This window comes from Eufriesea mexicana, unplaced genomic scaffold (genome assembly GCF_001483705.2).
Source record: "Eufriesea mexicana isolate 0111107269 unplaced genomic scaffold, ASM148370v2 scaffold736, whole genome shotgun sequence".
Classification (NCBI taxonomy): domain Eukaryota; kingdom Metazoa; phylum Arthropoda; class Insecta; order Hymenoptera; family Apidae; genus Eufriesea; species Eufriesea mexicana.
The window spans coordinates 258,149-274,558 of record NW_016908886.1 but is presented as its reverse complement, the minus strand read 5'-3'; the positions used below and the strand labels follow the sequence as shown (position 1 = coordinate 274,558).

Here is a 16,410-nt window from a genome sequence, read left to right as displayed (position 1 = left end):
TCTCAATCTTGCTGTATCTTGTTCATTATCTTCGTCGCGTAATTCGTTCATAAATGCGACTGTACAAATATTCCACGAATAACAAACTTCTCGTGTCCGATGTTCATAACTTGGGAAAAAGGGTGCACCCATAAAGTGTCAAACTTTTCAGGTGTTTTCTTTCCAATTTGCGAAATTGAAGGATGAAAAATGGGAGACGCAGGTAGAGACAAAAAGAGGGAAGCAAGTTTGTCAGAGAGAAACACTATGCGCAGCATCTAGCTTCGATCACCTTTCCATCGCGATAAAAGTCAACATTAATTATGGCAAAACCAACAGTACATTTTCAATAATTGCGAAAACGAAAACTACAAAAGTAGTCGTTTCGATTGGTTTATTCATCCCGGTGTCAACTTCAGGTATAACGATTGATATACACCTTCGAGCATCCTAATTCCCGATTTTATCCCTGCTCGTAAATGACATGGCAGATACGACACTGGCTCGTATTTTATTCACGTTTATTCGTACCCGTAAAATCCTGGAACCCTTCTCGCTCATTAGCATATTTATGGCGTCTGTGTGTCAGTATTGGTGATACGGGGGAAAAAAGAACTATATCACACGGGACATAGAGTCTTCCAAGTTCGATGGTGTTCCTTAATGATCACGTGTCACGGGTCCGCCATATATTCAGCCTAGCTCTTTACGTAATCGAGAGGCAAGCTGAGTAAACTTTAGGGCGGATCCGCATGATTAACGGGCCGTTTCAAAGGCCACGCTGCTTGCAGCTTAGACATCGAATCATAAGTCATAATTCGAGCCAGATCAGGGTCCGTAATTAGCGAAGAGTTCGTTTAGGGGATTAACATGAGAGCACGATCGTGCAGATTCGAAATCGGATATCCATTTGTTACATAGTATCGGTCTAATGGACATGTTGCAATTTCGTAAGGAAATTCGGGATTTCAGACAATAGCTGAAACTGTATCTCTGGCTTCGTTCGATATTTGTTGCAGGATGATGTATTCCCGGAAAGCGTGTTCATAGCATAACTCTTACTTTAATTTTCGATAATTCTAAAGACTTTATTATTTTGTATTACGACTGTTACGTCGAAGGTTAGACGCGCCTCACCGCCCTCTCAGCGGATTAAGTCGTATATCTAAATGCGAAAGTTCAGAAAATTTACAAGTACCAGACTCGACAGATTGGACCCACGTGTGACAGACCCACCAAGGCGACGGACAGACATCACTTGTAAATCACGTCATTGATCATCGAAAATCGGCTCCTTGACAGTTCCCTACTCCTCAGCCTAAGGTCCTTCCGTCACACCCTCTGTCCAATCGAAAATCTTTACTTTTCCTCCGCTAATATTTATCCTAACCAATCAGAACCAAACTGGAGAAAACACCGGACAGGACACGACGGGACACAAGACAGACCAAAATTGAGAAGTCAGTTCGTTTTCGATACCAATCACTGAAACATCGTACATATACTTATAAACGCGTGATCGAAACGGTACTTCGATAAACGTCTCTACTATAACTATTGTATACTTTTACTGTAAATAGACACTCTATTTTAACATCACACTCGGAATCGTTAATATTACAGAAACAATCAGGCAATATTAATTTGGCGCGTGATAAGCGTTCTTGGAAATCGAAGAGATTCGATACATAGGACGCTACAGATGAATTAACAATGGCGGATGAAGATCAAATTTACCACTTGTCTACGATTTCTGATGTTAAAGTCGTAGCAAGTGATACAAAAAAAAGGACTGTCACATTGTGTTGTAGGACGTATATAATTATTCTATAATATTGAATATAGATATATAATATAATATCTATAATAATGATATATATGCAATATCTATAATAATAATATAGAATTCTATAATATAGGCCTAGTAAAGGTCTGAAATAATAACGAAGTTAGCACGTGACACACCAAAACCTATATATATACTTTGCTATAGTTGTTCTATATCGCTATTTCACGTATAATCGAGTATTCGTATTAATCCTGTTATTGATAAATATATTTTTGTCAGATGAATTAACAATGGCGGATGAAGACCAAATTTACCACTTGCCTACGATTTCTGATGTTAAAGTCGTAGCAAGTGACACAAGGAAAAGGACTGTCACATTGTGTTGTAGGATGTATATAATTATTCTATAATATTGAATATAGATATATAATATAATATCTATAATAATAATATAGAATTCTATAATATAGGCCTAGTAAAGGCCTGACAATGAAATAATAACGAAGTTAGCACGTGACACACCAAAACCTATATATATACTTTGCTATAGTTGTTCTATATCGTTATTTCGCGTATAATCGAGTATTCGGAATAATCTCTATTTTAACATCACACTCGGAATCGTTAATATTACAGAAACAATCAGGCAATATTAATTTGGCGCGTGATAAGCGTTCTTGGAAATCGAAGAGATTCGATACATAGGACGCTACAGATGAATTAACAATGGCGGATGAAGACCAAATTTACCACTTGTCTACGATTTCTGATGTTAAAGTCGTAGCAAGTGATACAAAAAAAAGGACTGTCACATTGTGTTGTAGGACGTATATAATTATTCTATAATATTGAATATAGATATATAATATAATATCTATAATAATGATATATATGCAATATCTATAATAATAATATAGAATTCTATAATATAGGCCTAGTAAAGGTCTGAAATAATAACGAAGTTAGCACGTGACACACCAAAACCTATATATATACTTTGCTATAGTTGTTCTATATCGCTATTTCACGTATAATCGAGTATTCGTATTAATCCTGTTATTGATAAATATATTTTTGTCAGATGAATTAACAATGGCGGATGAAGACCAAATTTACCACTTGCCTACGATTTCTGATGTTAAAGTCGTAGCAAGTGACACAAGGAAAAGGACTGTCACATTGTGTTGTAGGATGTATATAATTATTCTATAATATTGAATATAGATATATAATATAATATCTATAATAATGATATATATGCAATATGTATAATAATAATATAGAATTCTATAATATAGGCTTAGTAAAGGTCTGAAATAATAACGAAGTTAGCACGTGACACACCAAAACCTATATATATACCTTGCTATAGTTGTTCTACATCGTTACTTCGCGTGTAAGCGAGTACTCGTTGTACTAATCTTATTATTGATAAATATATTTCTGTCATAAAGAAATCTCAATATAATTGAGAAGGGAGAAATTGTTGTTTGGATGTCATTAGCATTTTAGGACTGTGAAGGAGACTATGGGACGTTATAGGTTCGTTGTTCCCGACCTCTTGCTCTCCTAGTTACTTTTCGAGTCAGAGTATAACCCAAAATTGTTTTTAGATATTTAAATTCTGTAATGTACGATATTTTAAAAAATTTATATGATTAATCTTTGGATCACCGTGGCTCGGAATGATACGAATGTGTAGTATAAGCGAGAAATATGGCAGGGTTAAAAATATGCACGTGATAAATCCGTAAAGTTATATAAAGTATGACGAGCCATATTTTTGAAATGTTCAAGAGCGTAATAAAATGAAATAGAAAGACAGTCTTGGTAATATGGGACTGATTGAGAGCGCATTGAATTTAGGGAAAAACGAAAAATACGATTTAACATTTTTCCCATCTGAGGGAGATTTTTCCATTTTAAAAATGTCACGGATGTTCAACTGTCGTATCGTGACTTACAGTTTTATCGGAAATATTATTTTTTGGTATAATAAGCATATATCATGCGAGTTCATTCATTTCATTACTATTATATCTTTCTTCGTGTTATTTTCGTTCGATTATTCGAATATTTATTTATTAGACAGGATTTGCATTACAATTATCGCGGGGCACAAATATTCCAGGGCATGTGCTGTTCTGATTTTGGAACAATAGAAATCGATAAGCGAGCGATGGAAAGGAAATGAAACGGAGGAAAGTAAATCAAGTATAAAGAAAAGTATAGAAGTAGGTAAAAAGGAGAATGTAGTACTCGCAAAAATTACGGCATTCATTTCATTGCTGTTATTATTTAGGTTAGAATGCTTTTTCTTCGCAGAAAATCATTTTCTGAAGCATATAACAAATTTCGGAATAGGAAGCTGTACGAAAGATGAAAGAGAAAAATTTTACGAAATTTTCCAAAATTTCAGGTAGAATATGATGTGCGCGGATGCTTTTGAAAGAACTTGTGCAAAAAGCCCTGGAAAATAGAATCCGAATGTAGAACAAACAGAAAAAATTACAGAATAGACATAAATTTTTATATTTTTAGAGAATATCAAAGCTTCTATATCATTTTTTATATTATTAAATTATAATTTCTACACTTTTCAGGAATTCGAATCTCGATACGTTATTAAATATAAATGTATTGTTTTTATTTGTACGGTAACGTGAGATATATTTTAACAATTAATTTTAAGTAGTTAATTTTTTTAATAACAAATAATTATGGTTGCTTCCTTTTTTCTTTATTTGAGCATGAATTGATTTAGGATGCCACGAATTTTGTGAATAAACAGTTTTTATTTTTCGATGGGATTTCAAAAACAATACATTTCATTTGTTTTCTATCAATGGTTGAAACGTAAAATATTTTACAAAATTGTTTGCTCGAAAGGTACAGCTACACTCGGATTTCATTTTCAATCGAAATTCGCCAGTATTAAAAGCTAATATGTATCTGGTTTTAAAAGCATTTGTTTAAATACAGAAATATTTAAAATTAATAACATAACGTCATATTTTCAGATTTTTCGTGCATTTTTTTAAATGGTTCCATTACCATTGTCCGAACCTTTAAATTCATCAAAATTTACGAAGCTGATGTACAAATGTAGGATTAACATATTTCTATTTAATACTAGAATTACAATAGTATACTTTAATACACATATAATATAATAATATATAAAGGGATAAAAGTTAATATTAATTTCACTAAAAATCGAGTCCTGTTTTCACTAAAAATAAGAAGAAAAGGAAGAAAACGCGAAAGCAATTAAAATTCTGAGAATTTCGATATCATTCAAATTTCGGGTTCGAGTTGAATTTCAAAATTATGTTCTAATCCAAATCTAGCTTAGAATTCCGAAATATTACAAAATTTCGGTTTCAACTACCATGAATTTAAAAGTTAAATTCCACCTCACGCCGAGTCAACGCAATAACTCCGTTAATATCGTCGTAGCATCTTTCCAATCGAATAAGACCCACTCTGAAAGCTCGAAAAGCAGATAAAAGTGGAGCTATTCGAACAACAAATCTAATAAAAGAGGTTAAAAGGAAAACCCTCGATATTCCCCGAACGCCGCCATTTTAATTCCGTTCGTGGACGATTAATTCACCGGCAAACATCGAGTGGCCGCCTTTTGTAATTTTACGTTCCCATTTTCCCATCACGTTTTTCAAACTTTTCGCGCCCCACTATCCCCTCCACTTTTCTCCTCGCGCCACTCGTCAATCTCTTCCGCTTACCGTTCGACTCCCGTGGGGATCCACCGGGTACACAGCATGGTGAAATCGTTTAATGGAAATCGAATTACCGGAATTAAACTAGAAACAATTCTTTCCACTCCCTTCGGACAGAATTTCGCCAAGAATAATATATATTTCCTCGATTTCCTGACAGAAAAAACTCGATCGACACCGAAATTTTCCTCTTTGTTTCCTTCGCATTGTTTCTCGTTTTTCTCCATCTAGTCTCCATCGATCGACCGAAGGAAAACTTTCAGTTTGGAGTACCTGGTCGTTGTTTCAGTCTAACGCGAAGAATTTCCGGTTCGAGCCATCTTCTTGTAAGCGACCGTTTGATGGCGCTCCTTCGCTAACTTTGACGAAGCTGCGAGACGTTGACGAGAAGGTGTAGAGTTTTGGTAGCAATTGGAGGTCGAATAAATGGAATACCGAGTTTAATACGGTTTCTGTTCGTGCATTGCTCGAATGTGGAATTTTTGGTATTTATTTTATATGTATATGCAGGATTGGAGTGAGTACGGCCCTGAAAGAATGTCAAGAGTGTTTGGGTTTAGAACAGAAATGACTACGTACAAGGGGATTGACTGCAAAGAATGTTTATGATAGAGTCGAGTAAAAGTTTAGGGGTGAGTCCAGAGTGGTTGAAGTACCTGGCCCACCGAGGTTGCGTGAAAAGGGCATGATTGGGAAAGAAAGCCTGGGTATGAAAGAGGACAGAATGAATGGTTTAAATAAGGGTGCAAAGGCTCGGGCGAGTCAGTGTGTCAGAGAGTGTGTAAGAAGTCCAAGCTAGTCTAACAGTTTAGTCTAAGACTGTCAAACACAGTGTGTCAAAGTCTAAAGTCAATTTATAAGAGTCAGTCTAAGCAAGATCAGAAGAGCGTGCCCATAGCGAATGTCTCTCTTGTTTCATAGCCAGCCGCCGTCATTGTATTTATAAGTTTATTTTATTCTATTAAGAAGCCAACAATACTATCTTAAATCAATCCACCCAAAATCCGACTACATTTATGAGTGGTCAAACGTTTTCAAGTCTGCTATTCTGTTCTAGGAAGTTTGCTGATAGTAATTCAGAACGATTGCGGGACATTCTCCTGCACGGAAATGGAAAATTGTAAATAGGGTCCGTTGACCAACATCTAACGAGCGGTGTCTAGTCCAAGTCAGTCTTTTTGCAGTCTGTTTTCGGTCCAAGAGTTGTCAGTGTGTCAAAGTCTAAAGTCAGTCAGTTTTAAGAAAGATCAGAAGAGCGTGCCCATAGCGAATCTCTCTTGTTTCTTAGCCAGCCGCCTAGGTTCTAAAGTCAGTCAGTTTTAAGAAAGATCAGAAGAGCGTGCCCATAGCGAATCTCTCTTGTTTCATAGCCAGCCGCCTAGGGTATTCTATTTATAAGCTTATTTTATTCTGTTAAGAAGTCAACAATTCTATCTTAAGTCAATCCACCCAAAATTCGACCCTACATATATATTTAGGATATTTTTAGGGTTTGAAAGTGAGTGCATAGGAATACTTGGGCCTTCCACCTAGATGGGGGATAATGAACAGACCTGGGGTTTAGATCGAACGTTCAGGCTAATATTTGGAGTCCATGTGGAAGGACAACAAGTGATTGTTAGGTATAAGGGTGCAAGTCTTGGCAGTCTTTAGGCAGTCTTAGAACAGTTTGTGAGAGTCGGTCAGAGAGAGTCTTAGGCGGATTTTGGTGTGCATGGTCGAAGAAAGTACGTGAGAATATTGGTCGACTGTGTAATCATAGATCAGTTATTAGTCTAATCTTTTAGTTTGTGTGTATATCGTCACTAGGTCGTTCTTCCTTGACAATGATTAGTGACGGACGATTCTTTGAGGAGATTGTCTTTGACTTCGAAATAGTAAGTGGACTGTGCACCTTCATATCTTGTTATCGCGTGTTTTCTATATTCTACTAGCTAATAGGTCTAGCCTTTATGTAGATCTTTGGTAAGACTATCTAATTTATAATTATATGGAGTTTTCGAATTTCAGGTATAAGGGTAGGAGTTACAAACGAAAAAACGAATTGAATTATTGCTCCCTATACTCCAGGTACTTGGCGTACATGATGGCCAAGCTTCAAGGTGCCATCGTGTTTTACCTGGGAACGGGGTCGGCAATATGGTTTTTCCTGATGAGTAATAATATCGTCGAAATGCTATTTTAAGAACTAACATTGTATTTTACCCCTAGTCTCATTTAGCTCGTAATAAAAATATATATATGTAGGGATACTGTTTGATTGGTAAATATACAGAATAAGAGATGTTATTTTATTCTAAAGTGTATATTAATATATACTCTATATTAAATATAAAATTAAACTGAAATATTAATATATAAAAATACATATTAAAATAAAATACCATCTCTTATTCCTTATATTTGCCAATCAAACAGTATCTCTACATTTATTTCATTTTTATCCATATTTCCTGGTTTCAACGTACCTTCGTATTTCACCATGTGGAATAAAAATTGTGAAAACGAGATCCTACGATGCTATAACTGTATTACTCCGATCTTTAATTACGTGATCAATCAATGGTAATTTTGATGATAAATCAAAAAGGTAAGCAGCAACAGCATTAACAATCAGAATACGGTTCTTGCCGGATAAAATAGTCGTATTACCAGATTAATTCGCTTCGAAATTACATTTCTCTCCTCTTTCATCCCTTCGCTTCGAAGCTCCTTCACCCTCTATGCTCTCATAAATAAAATATTTCATCTTTAATGCGAGTATAGCAGAAATTTGACGTTGGCGCGACTGTTAATTCCTGCGAGGAGCATAAATTTCTGATTTCATTTATTTCTAACGAACACCGAAGAATTTATTTCGACGAATGCTGGGGGATGATAAAGGGACCAGAAGCGTATATATTGGAACAAAAGTGTTATGAATAAGCTATCGTTTTAAATGGATATTCCGTCGTCTAGTTAGATGTATTCAAAGCTAATCCGCTAATGGTAAAATGACAAGGATTCGGTACTAAATTTAAAATTCTGCTGAATCTTTTAGCTGCTTTGCGAGGGAAAGTCGCTAACGTATAATCTATCGTTAGATGTGCACTTCGTGTTTAATCTTCGCGCGATATGTTATTAAGCGAGATGTGTTTTATGGATTTTATTTCTGCCTGGTGAATAACGAATGACGGATTCTGAGGTAACATTCGATCGATCTTCCAAAAGGAATTTATGTTCCTCATACATTGCACTGGTCCTCCTGTTCTGAATCTATGTGAAGAATATGACTTATCACATAAAACGTGACAAAATCAGTGAACAATACGCGGATTATGATACCTCGTAAGTATAATAATTAAACGCGAACATGGAAATTAATCCTTTGACTTCCACGCCTAAATCACATGTTTCACTCATGACGCCATGGGAGTGTACCCCGATAGATGCAAGATTTGTTTTAATATTTTTTCGATCGACGTTCTAATAAAAATTTTCAATTGTTATTTTATTATTATTTAAACAAAAATTAATTAAAAATTTTTAATCGTTATTTTGTTATTATTTTTAATTGTTCAATGGGGCACTTTCTATTTCAAAGTATCTTTTAATTAGCAGCTATGTTTAAAATGCACTAACTGTCAATTTTCATTCAATTTTTATAATTGAAGATTTACAAGTAAATAAGTAAACTATTAACGCGTGAAATCTAAGAGTAAATAGAAATTTTGGAAGAAACTAAAACGATTTTTCTATTTGGTCATTTTCAGTTAGTTTACTCATCTAGTTACTTATTTCAGGGAGTTCATGTCTTCTGGTTACTTATTCTAGTTATTTTGTCGTTTAATTGCTGGCTTCGGTTATTTCGGTAATTTAATTCTTGGTTTAACCCTTTGTACTCGACGAACTTCTCGTTACAGAAAAATGGTAATTCGATGACTTCCTGTCTAAAATGGTAAATTAGAAATCGTATGCAAATTAAGGCGTAGAATTATTCTACTTCCATATTCCACGCATCATTGCGTTATCTTCAATTTCATATAATAATTAACATCGTCCTTTAAAATTTAATAAAATGACGACTAAGGCTTGCCTCTCGAGTGCAAAGCGTTAAGTGATTTTCTTATTTAGTTATTCGCTCTATAGTATATAATTTCAGTGTCATTTTGTTAATCACAAAAATTAAAATTTCTATTTCTTTAAAAGGAGAAATATTTGTTTTCTAATTTAGGAAATATTGTACGATATTAATGAAAAAGGTGTATAAAGATACAATTTGAATCGAGTTATTACCAACATTTGTCTATTTTCATCATAAATGTTCAGTTTAATTAGTACACTTTGACCCTTTCGTTTTGTTATTTATTTTTCAACGTAGTTCACTTTGCGTAATTTAAAACATTTCAATTAAACAGTTGTTCGAACTATGATTAAAACTCTTCAACGTAGGTTTCAACGAAAACTGCCACCTCTGCATGGATTTGCACTGATATTTGTAGTGCGCGAGGCTCGGCAGCGAAATTGCATCAAAAGCCATGAGAAATTCTATGGCTCGAGTTACTCTTCTTGACGGGAAGCGGTTAAAATTTAACTTCACCAAAATTACACGGAAGCGCGATACCCAGATCTTTTTCGAAATTACAAGTGACCGTAAGTAATACGTACACTGATGTAAAAATATGTCAATGATGCTAACCAGAGAAAAGATGCTGGAGTTTAGTTTAAAAGTAAACAAATATTTTTTTAAACATCTTCCTTCTTTTTTTGGGCTATAATAACATTTCAAAACTATCATTAAAATTAACACACGAAATGATGCATTTTCGCAATAAAATTTGCATACCTTTTTATTTTGGTTAATCTATCCGAGTATTTTTTAATCAATAGATTGCTCAAATTTTGAGGAATTAATTTAAATCGTTGATAATCACCGTGGTTATACAGCGAATTACGTAAACACGTCGCAATGGAAAATTTTCTGCTTAAATTAAGGTTATCGATCATTTGCGAACGTATTTAATTTAAATGAAAACGTTTCTGGTATATTCACCTCACGTTGTTTCTCAGCCGAATGAGACCTTTTACCATACATGTAAAAACTCACGAGTGAAAAAGCTACGATACCATTACGAACCGAAATCCAGATAAAACTTGGCAAAACACTCTGTAAAAGTCCTTTGACCGATTTTTCGTTTTAGTAACATTTGAAGAGTTCCAGTGCTTGAAACGTTCAACGAAATCGCGACCTAAAGTAACGGGAGACCAAAATAGCAATCTTTTTGATGTATCGTACAAACCTGCAATAAATTAATATTCAAAGAGAAGTGTCAAGAAAATATTTTGCCACAAATTAATATTAAACGTGTTTGCGTATATCTGTTCCAAGCAGAAGGGAAATATTATCCCTCTAATTAGTCACCTAGGTAACTATGAGATATTACGTCTAGGTATCAAAGTGTCCATCATTGTTGCTTCTTTGTATCTAAGTAACAAAGAGAGAGTTGTTTAGTATTTATCTATTTGCTGAATTCTGTCATCTGTCACAGCCAACAATGTGATTTTATTAATAGATAAACTTAGAATGCTTGTTATTTGACTTCTCGTTAACTCATGCTAACCGATTGAGCTATAATTCTACGTCCATGATGATTTCTGATGATTCTATCTATAAATCTGTGTTACGTATTAACTTGCGTTGTTTCTTTCCAATTAGTTGTTCCAGTGAGAACAAATATAATACCTAGTGTCAGTAGTGACTCTCAGCTATGATTCCCAGAGCCATTCTAGGGACTCGGCTATAAATCTAGGTTTATTTCTGGGCCTCAGTTACTTTCTATCTTTAGGTCTATTTATAGGACTCGGATGTGACCTCTAGAGCATTTCCTGGGACTCGGCTATAGCTTATTAGACACCTATTGGGATCACCTGTAACCCCGCGTGCCATTTCTGGAACTCAGCTATGAATCCGTGATCTCTAAGATTCGGTCCCTGGAACCACCGATCTTCGAAAGTTCTCTATCCCCCGAATACAATTTAGCCATTAACGACGAGGTGAATCAGAACCGTTCAATTTATCATAGAATTATCCAAATTTGCTCGTTTGACTCTAGCAAACTCGGTAGATGTTACGGCCAAGGTCTATACCCAAAGTTACTCTATCTCCATTAAGCGTTGCCACTTCATCCATAGAGCTGTTCTACATGTACTATTCAGCGGTCGATATAGCAAACGAATCTGACGTTTTTATTTCTATATTGATAAACGAGGAACGAGAGTGCTGGTTCTTCGGAAAATTCAATAAATAAGGCGAACAGACTATTTCACTTTATCGACGATTTCCTGTTGCACCGGATGCAACAGTCCTGTTCGCAAATCACGGTGTCGCGTTGGAGCTGTCGTTATTACTTCTTATCAAGCGGATGTGTTAATGTAAACGCGGGCAACCGTGAAAACTGATGGCCGGCGAACGTTCTGGGCCAAGCATAAATTCGAAATGACGTTAATTTTACCGTCTGATGCCGGGACGTGGTTATTTCGTGACGTTATAATACGCTGTAACGAGAGTTTCTGAATCAATTACGTCCAGCAGCCGTCTCTTACTCTTCTCGTTTTCGAGCTGATTAACAGGCTCGAAATTTCGTGGATTTAGAAATATTCCATGTTGCCTCTGCGAATTATACGTCCGCAGGTATTTATGAATTTCCTGTTTCAAGGCTGGCTTCTTATCTCGCGAGGTTACCGGAATTTTTATTATTTCATTGTTTGACAATCCGTCTTTAGAAAGTACAGTTAAATATAGGGTAATTGAAACGAATGACTGGTTCTTCGAGTATAATTTCTCCTTCTTTTTCTTTGCATCGTATTGTAGGATACTTCTTACGAATATTTGCATTTTTATTACGTGCATTTCGAGCAAGGTAATGACACATTGCAGATACTTCTCACATCTCTTTCATATTCCTCGTATTTTGTTTTATTCTCTTTGCACGGTGATAAAATCGAATAGCCTAACTATATTAATTACCTTTCGAATTATTATTACCTTTGAAAAGTGAAATAAAAAATTTTCACGAATCTTAATACCCAATTTTCACAATAATATAATATTCGAAAATTACAGAGGGTTAATTTTCGTATTTCGAGGATTTCCAGAACTCACCCCCGGTTTTAATAAGTCTACAAAAGCTTACGATCGGAACTGTACGAACCGATACATCGAACAGTCCATTGAAAATGCATTTCGAATAAAAATCGCTTTCATACTAAACTGTTTCTATACGCGAAACGAGAACACGTATACGCGATTGAACCGCGAAAAGAGCAATCGAACAAAACATAATCCCATCGAACGAGATAGTACAGAAATTCATTAAAACCGCACGCGCAATTGCCTTCGTCGTTTTCCCGAACACCTAAACGGAATACGTAATTCCGCTGTCCACGGCGAGTCCGTCTATTTATTTATTAATTAGTCGATGTATGCCGGGGCATTCGGGCGAAAAATGCGCGTGCACGGTTGCGTGTACGTGTTTCCACGACGAATCGGTCGTTTATGACGGGCATTATCGCCTCCATAAATACGTGGCCGTTTTCGCTGGACGGTCCAATAATTATTTCGCGGTACGTGAAACGCGTTCCTACGAAATCGCCCCGGCTATAATCGGAACGGAATTATCCGTGCGATACGAATCTCGCCCCCACTCGGCCGTCCGGCCCCCACCACCTATCTTCTCCCCACCGCTTATCCTCTCCCCACTGCCGGGCTCTCCCCACCGCTGAAATTAATTACGACTGAAACGGGGTCGCGTCGCGCCACGCTTTCGTCATATTTTGATTGAAGATTTCCCGATCGCGTGCCATCGACTCTCCGCGGCCTGACTGACGTTGACAAATTAAATAAATCGCTCGCTCATTGACGCGTAAAGTGTCACTCGCACGCGTCTTTGTTTCACGAGCTGTTACTCCTCTTTTTTCTCGCCTAAGTTTCTGTCGGACTGCGAGTATTTGAGTGTCTGCTCGTTCGATATTTTCGATTATTTTTATTGCCGGAATAAGGGTGCGTGACTCGCTTCTCGCTTTTCATTTTCTTCGTTTATGATCTTGTTAGGATCCGCTGTGATTCGCTCGTTAGGTCATCGAGATTGAAGCTGCATTATCGGGGAAATTTGATGTGCGAAGTGATAGGTAGGATTGAGAGTGATTAATTGTGACTTTGAAGGATTGATGAAATTTTAAGCTTTCAGGGTATAATATTAATTTAGGTATATTTAGAAGGTTCATTCTTATTCTCTAATTTTCTAATAACGTTATTATCCTTCCCGTTTTTAATGATTAATTAACACGAGGAATCAAGATAATTCGTTTCAGCTGTTATACTTTATCGGATCTACCTGCTTAATTATCCTTAACCGATGTTTCATTTTTAATGCAGTGTGCAAATCACCGATACCCATAAAATGCGTCAGACCAATTATCTCCGCTTTAATAATAGTGTTTCTCTATACTTGCGTCTATCAACAATTCATTACCAACACGTAGCTAAAACATTTCCAGCCAATTATCACTATAAAATATGTATAAAATACCCGTTCCCGAAATAATTAATAAAGAAACATACAACTGGCTCCTGTGGCTAAAATTAATTTCCTTCTCAGCTAAAAATATTCCAAAATTCATCACTGTCATTCGGAGAGACATGTCTATATATAGCATTCGAAGCAAGAAATAAATTAGGTCGTACAAAATTTCATATTCTCGGAGATTCATCCCTTTTAATCACATCCTCAATTATACTTGCATCAAACCCACGTGAAATCACGTCCATAAATTCGAATTAAAACCTATCTAAAGCTTTTTTCATAAATTTTTCACCGTTCTTCCGATTCCCAGCTTCTGGCCAAGAAACGACCCAGTTAATAGATCAGGAAAGGATCGATAAAGTACAGAGTGAAAATAACGATCGTGCCAGCATGGAGTCCCGAAATCGATCGATTTTCTTCCAGGGTTTATCGAAGCATTCGGGGATCAAGATGATCGAGCTGATTCTACTTCGCCCCTGTCCCACCTGTGCATACGCACATCGATAGCGACATTATTCCTGGAGAATGGTCGTTGCTCGTGCCGCTTCATAAATCGCTCGATTTATCGTTGCTGACTCACCGGGATCCATTCGCGGTGCTTCGTCGCCCCTTGGGGCTATCCCGTTGGACCCAGGTGACCTATGGGGAAGCCTCGACAATTCCCTCGGACCTTTGACGAGCTTTTCCTCCCGCTCCTTCTGTTTTGTAATCGTGGTAGTATTCATTTTAGCCGTGGCCACTTTTACCCGATACGCCACGTCTTGGGAGGGGGTAATTGTTTAAATCCGAGGGAAGAAATTTTCTATCCGGTTCTAGGATTTTCCTGCGTGGTATACCACCCGGAAGTAACTAGATTCTGTCTATACCGGGTGTCTCGAAAGTTAAGGGGTGCTACTGACGAAGTTTCGATTCGAAATTTTAAATTCGTGTTTCAATTTACGGGGTAGTACTATGATCGTGTACGATTAGGTGCTCTCGAATTGAAGCACGTTTTTAAGTAGAACATCCGATTCTGCTTGTCAATTAAATTCGATTACTCGTGTGCACGGTTCTGTCATTTATTTGTTTCCATTCGAAATTTTTAATTCGTGTTTCAATTTGCAGGGTAGTACTATGATCGTGTACGATTAGGTGTTGTCGAATTGAAGCACGTTTTTAAGTAGAACATCCGATTCTGCTTGTCAGTTAAATTCGATTACTCGTATGCACGGTTCTATCATTTATTTGGTAACTCTGTATCAACTGATTAAGACGTATATAGCCCGGATAATTTAATAAGGTTGGCTGGTTGTAATAATTCACTAGCTTTTTATCGGACTTGTCAATCTAAATTATAAAGCAAGCTGTCTCGTTACTTTTAGAACCGCCCATATATTTTATTCCATCGTTGATAATTATTTTAATAGGTGGTAGGTTTTATCAAAATGTTCTTGCTTCTCAGTATCTAGAGATACATATGCAATTAGATATTTTAAATCGGAATAGGTATTGAACAGATTTGGTGAGAGCAAAGGATAAGTATTTTCATGGCAGATACTTTAGATATAGTAACGAAATTGAAATGAAAAATCAATAGAATTTAAAACACAGATCTATTACACGTTCAATTTCGGAAAATTTCAGGAATTTTCCAATTGAATCATTTGATAAGGTAAGATTAGAAAATAGAAGGTGTGAGAAAGAAATTAGCAATTTTTGTCCAAAAATTTGTATTATTACGATATACGTAGATTATTTATTTGATCAAAGTGTTCAGATAAGAATAGGAAAATTTCTGTTTGATTTAATTGAAATTAAAATAAAAATTACAGGAAAAATATTGTTCCTCAGATCTCATTGTCGGCAAATTTCTTTCTCAGGCCTGAAAGAGTCACAGATATTTCTAACTAAATATAAGTAGAATAAAAGATTCTATTATACGTTAATTTCACTGTAGAAAAATCCAACTACTGATACTACTACCTCTACAGTACCTTTTACAGGTGATATTTAAAACTGGAGGTATACTCACGTTGAAGTCCGTTGTGCATTTTACCAAATCCGCCGGATGTCCGGAATAGAGCTTCAAGGTTTGCAGTAGACCCTTTAAATAAACAATCAGGAAATAGTAGACTATTGCACGGTACACAGGATTCGTCATTTTGCTTCTCGAGTCTCTGCTTCTTGCTTCTGCCTTTCGTATCCTTCCTCGTGTTCACAAACGAAACGCAATGATCACAGATTTTCAAAAAATTCACTTTTCAACTCGTCGTCAGAAGACCTTCTCAAACAAACACGAAAAATCGAACATTTTCCAGCTGTTCAACAACTAAATTCTAAATACACGTTCCATAGGATATTT

At 36.0% G+C, this 16,410-nt stretch overlaps 1 protein-coding gene across 1 annotated transcript in view; it reads right to left on the bottom strand.

Annotated features, from left to right (window-relative positions):
• The window catches only part of LOC108546583 (collectin-12), a gene marked incomplete at its 3' end in the record, with an annotated part of 86,483 nt that extends 70,274 nt beyond the window's left edge, over positions 1-16,209 (bottom strand). Inside the window, exon 1 of the mRNA XM_017898762.1 lies at positions 16,081-16,209. Coding sequence (XP_017754251.1) covers positions 16,081-16,209 — 129 coding nt within the window. The remainder of the gene's footprint in view (positions 1-16,080) is intronic.
• Between the last annotated feature and the right edge of the window lie 201 nt (positions 16,210-16,410).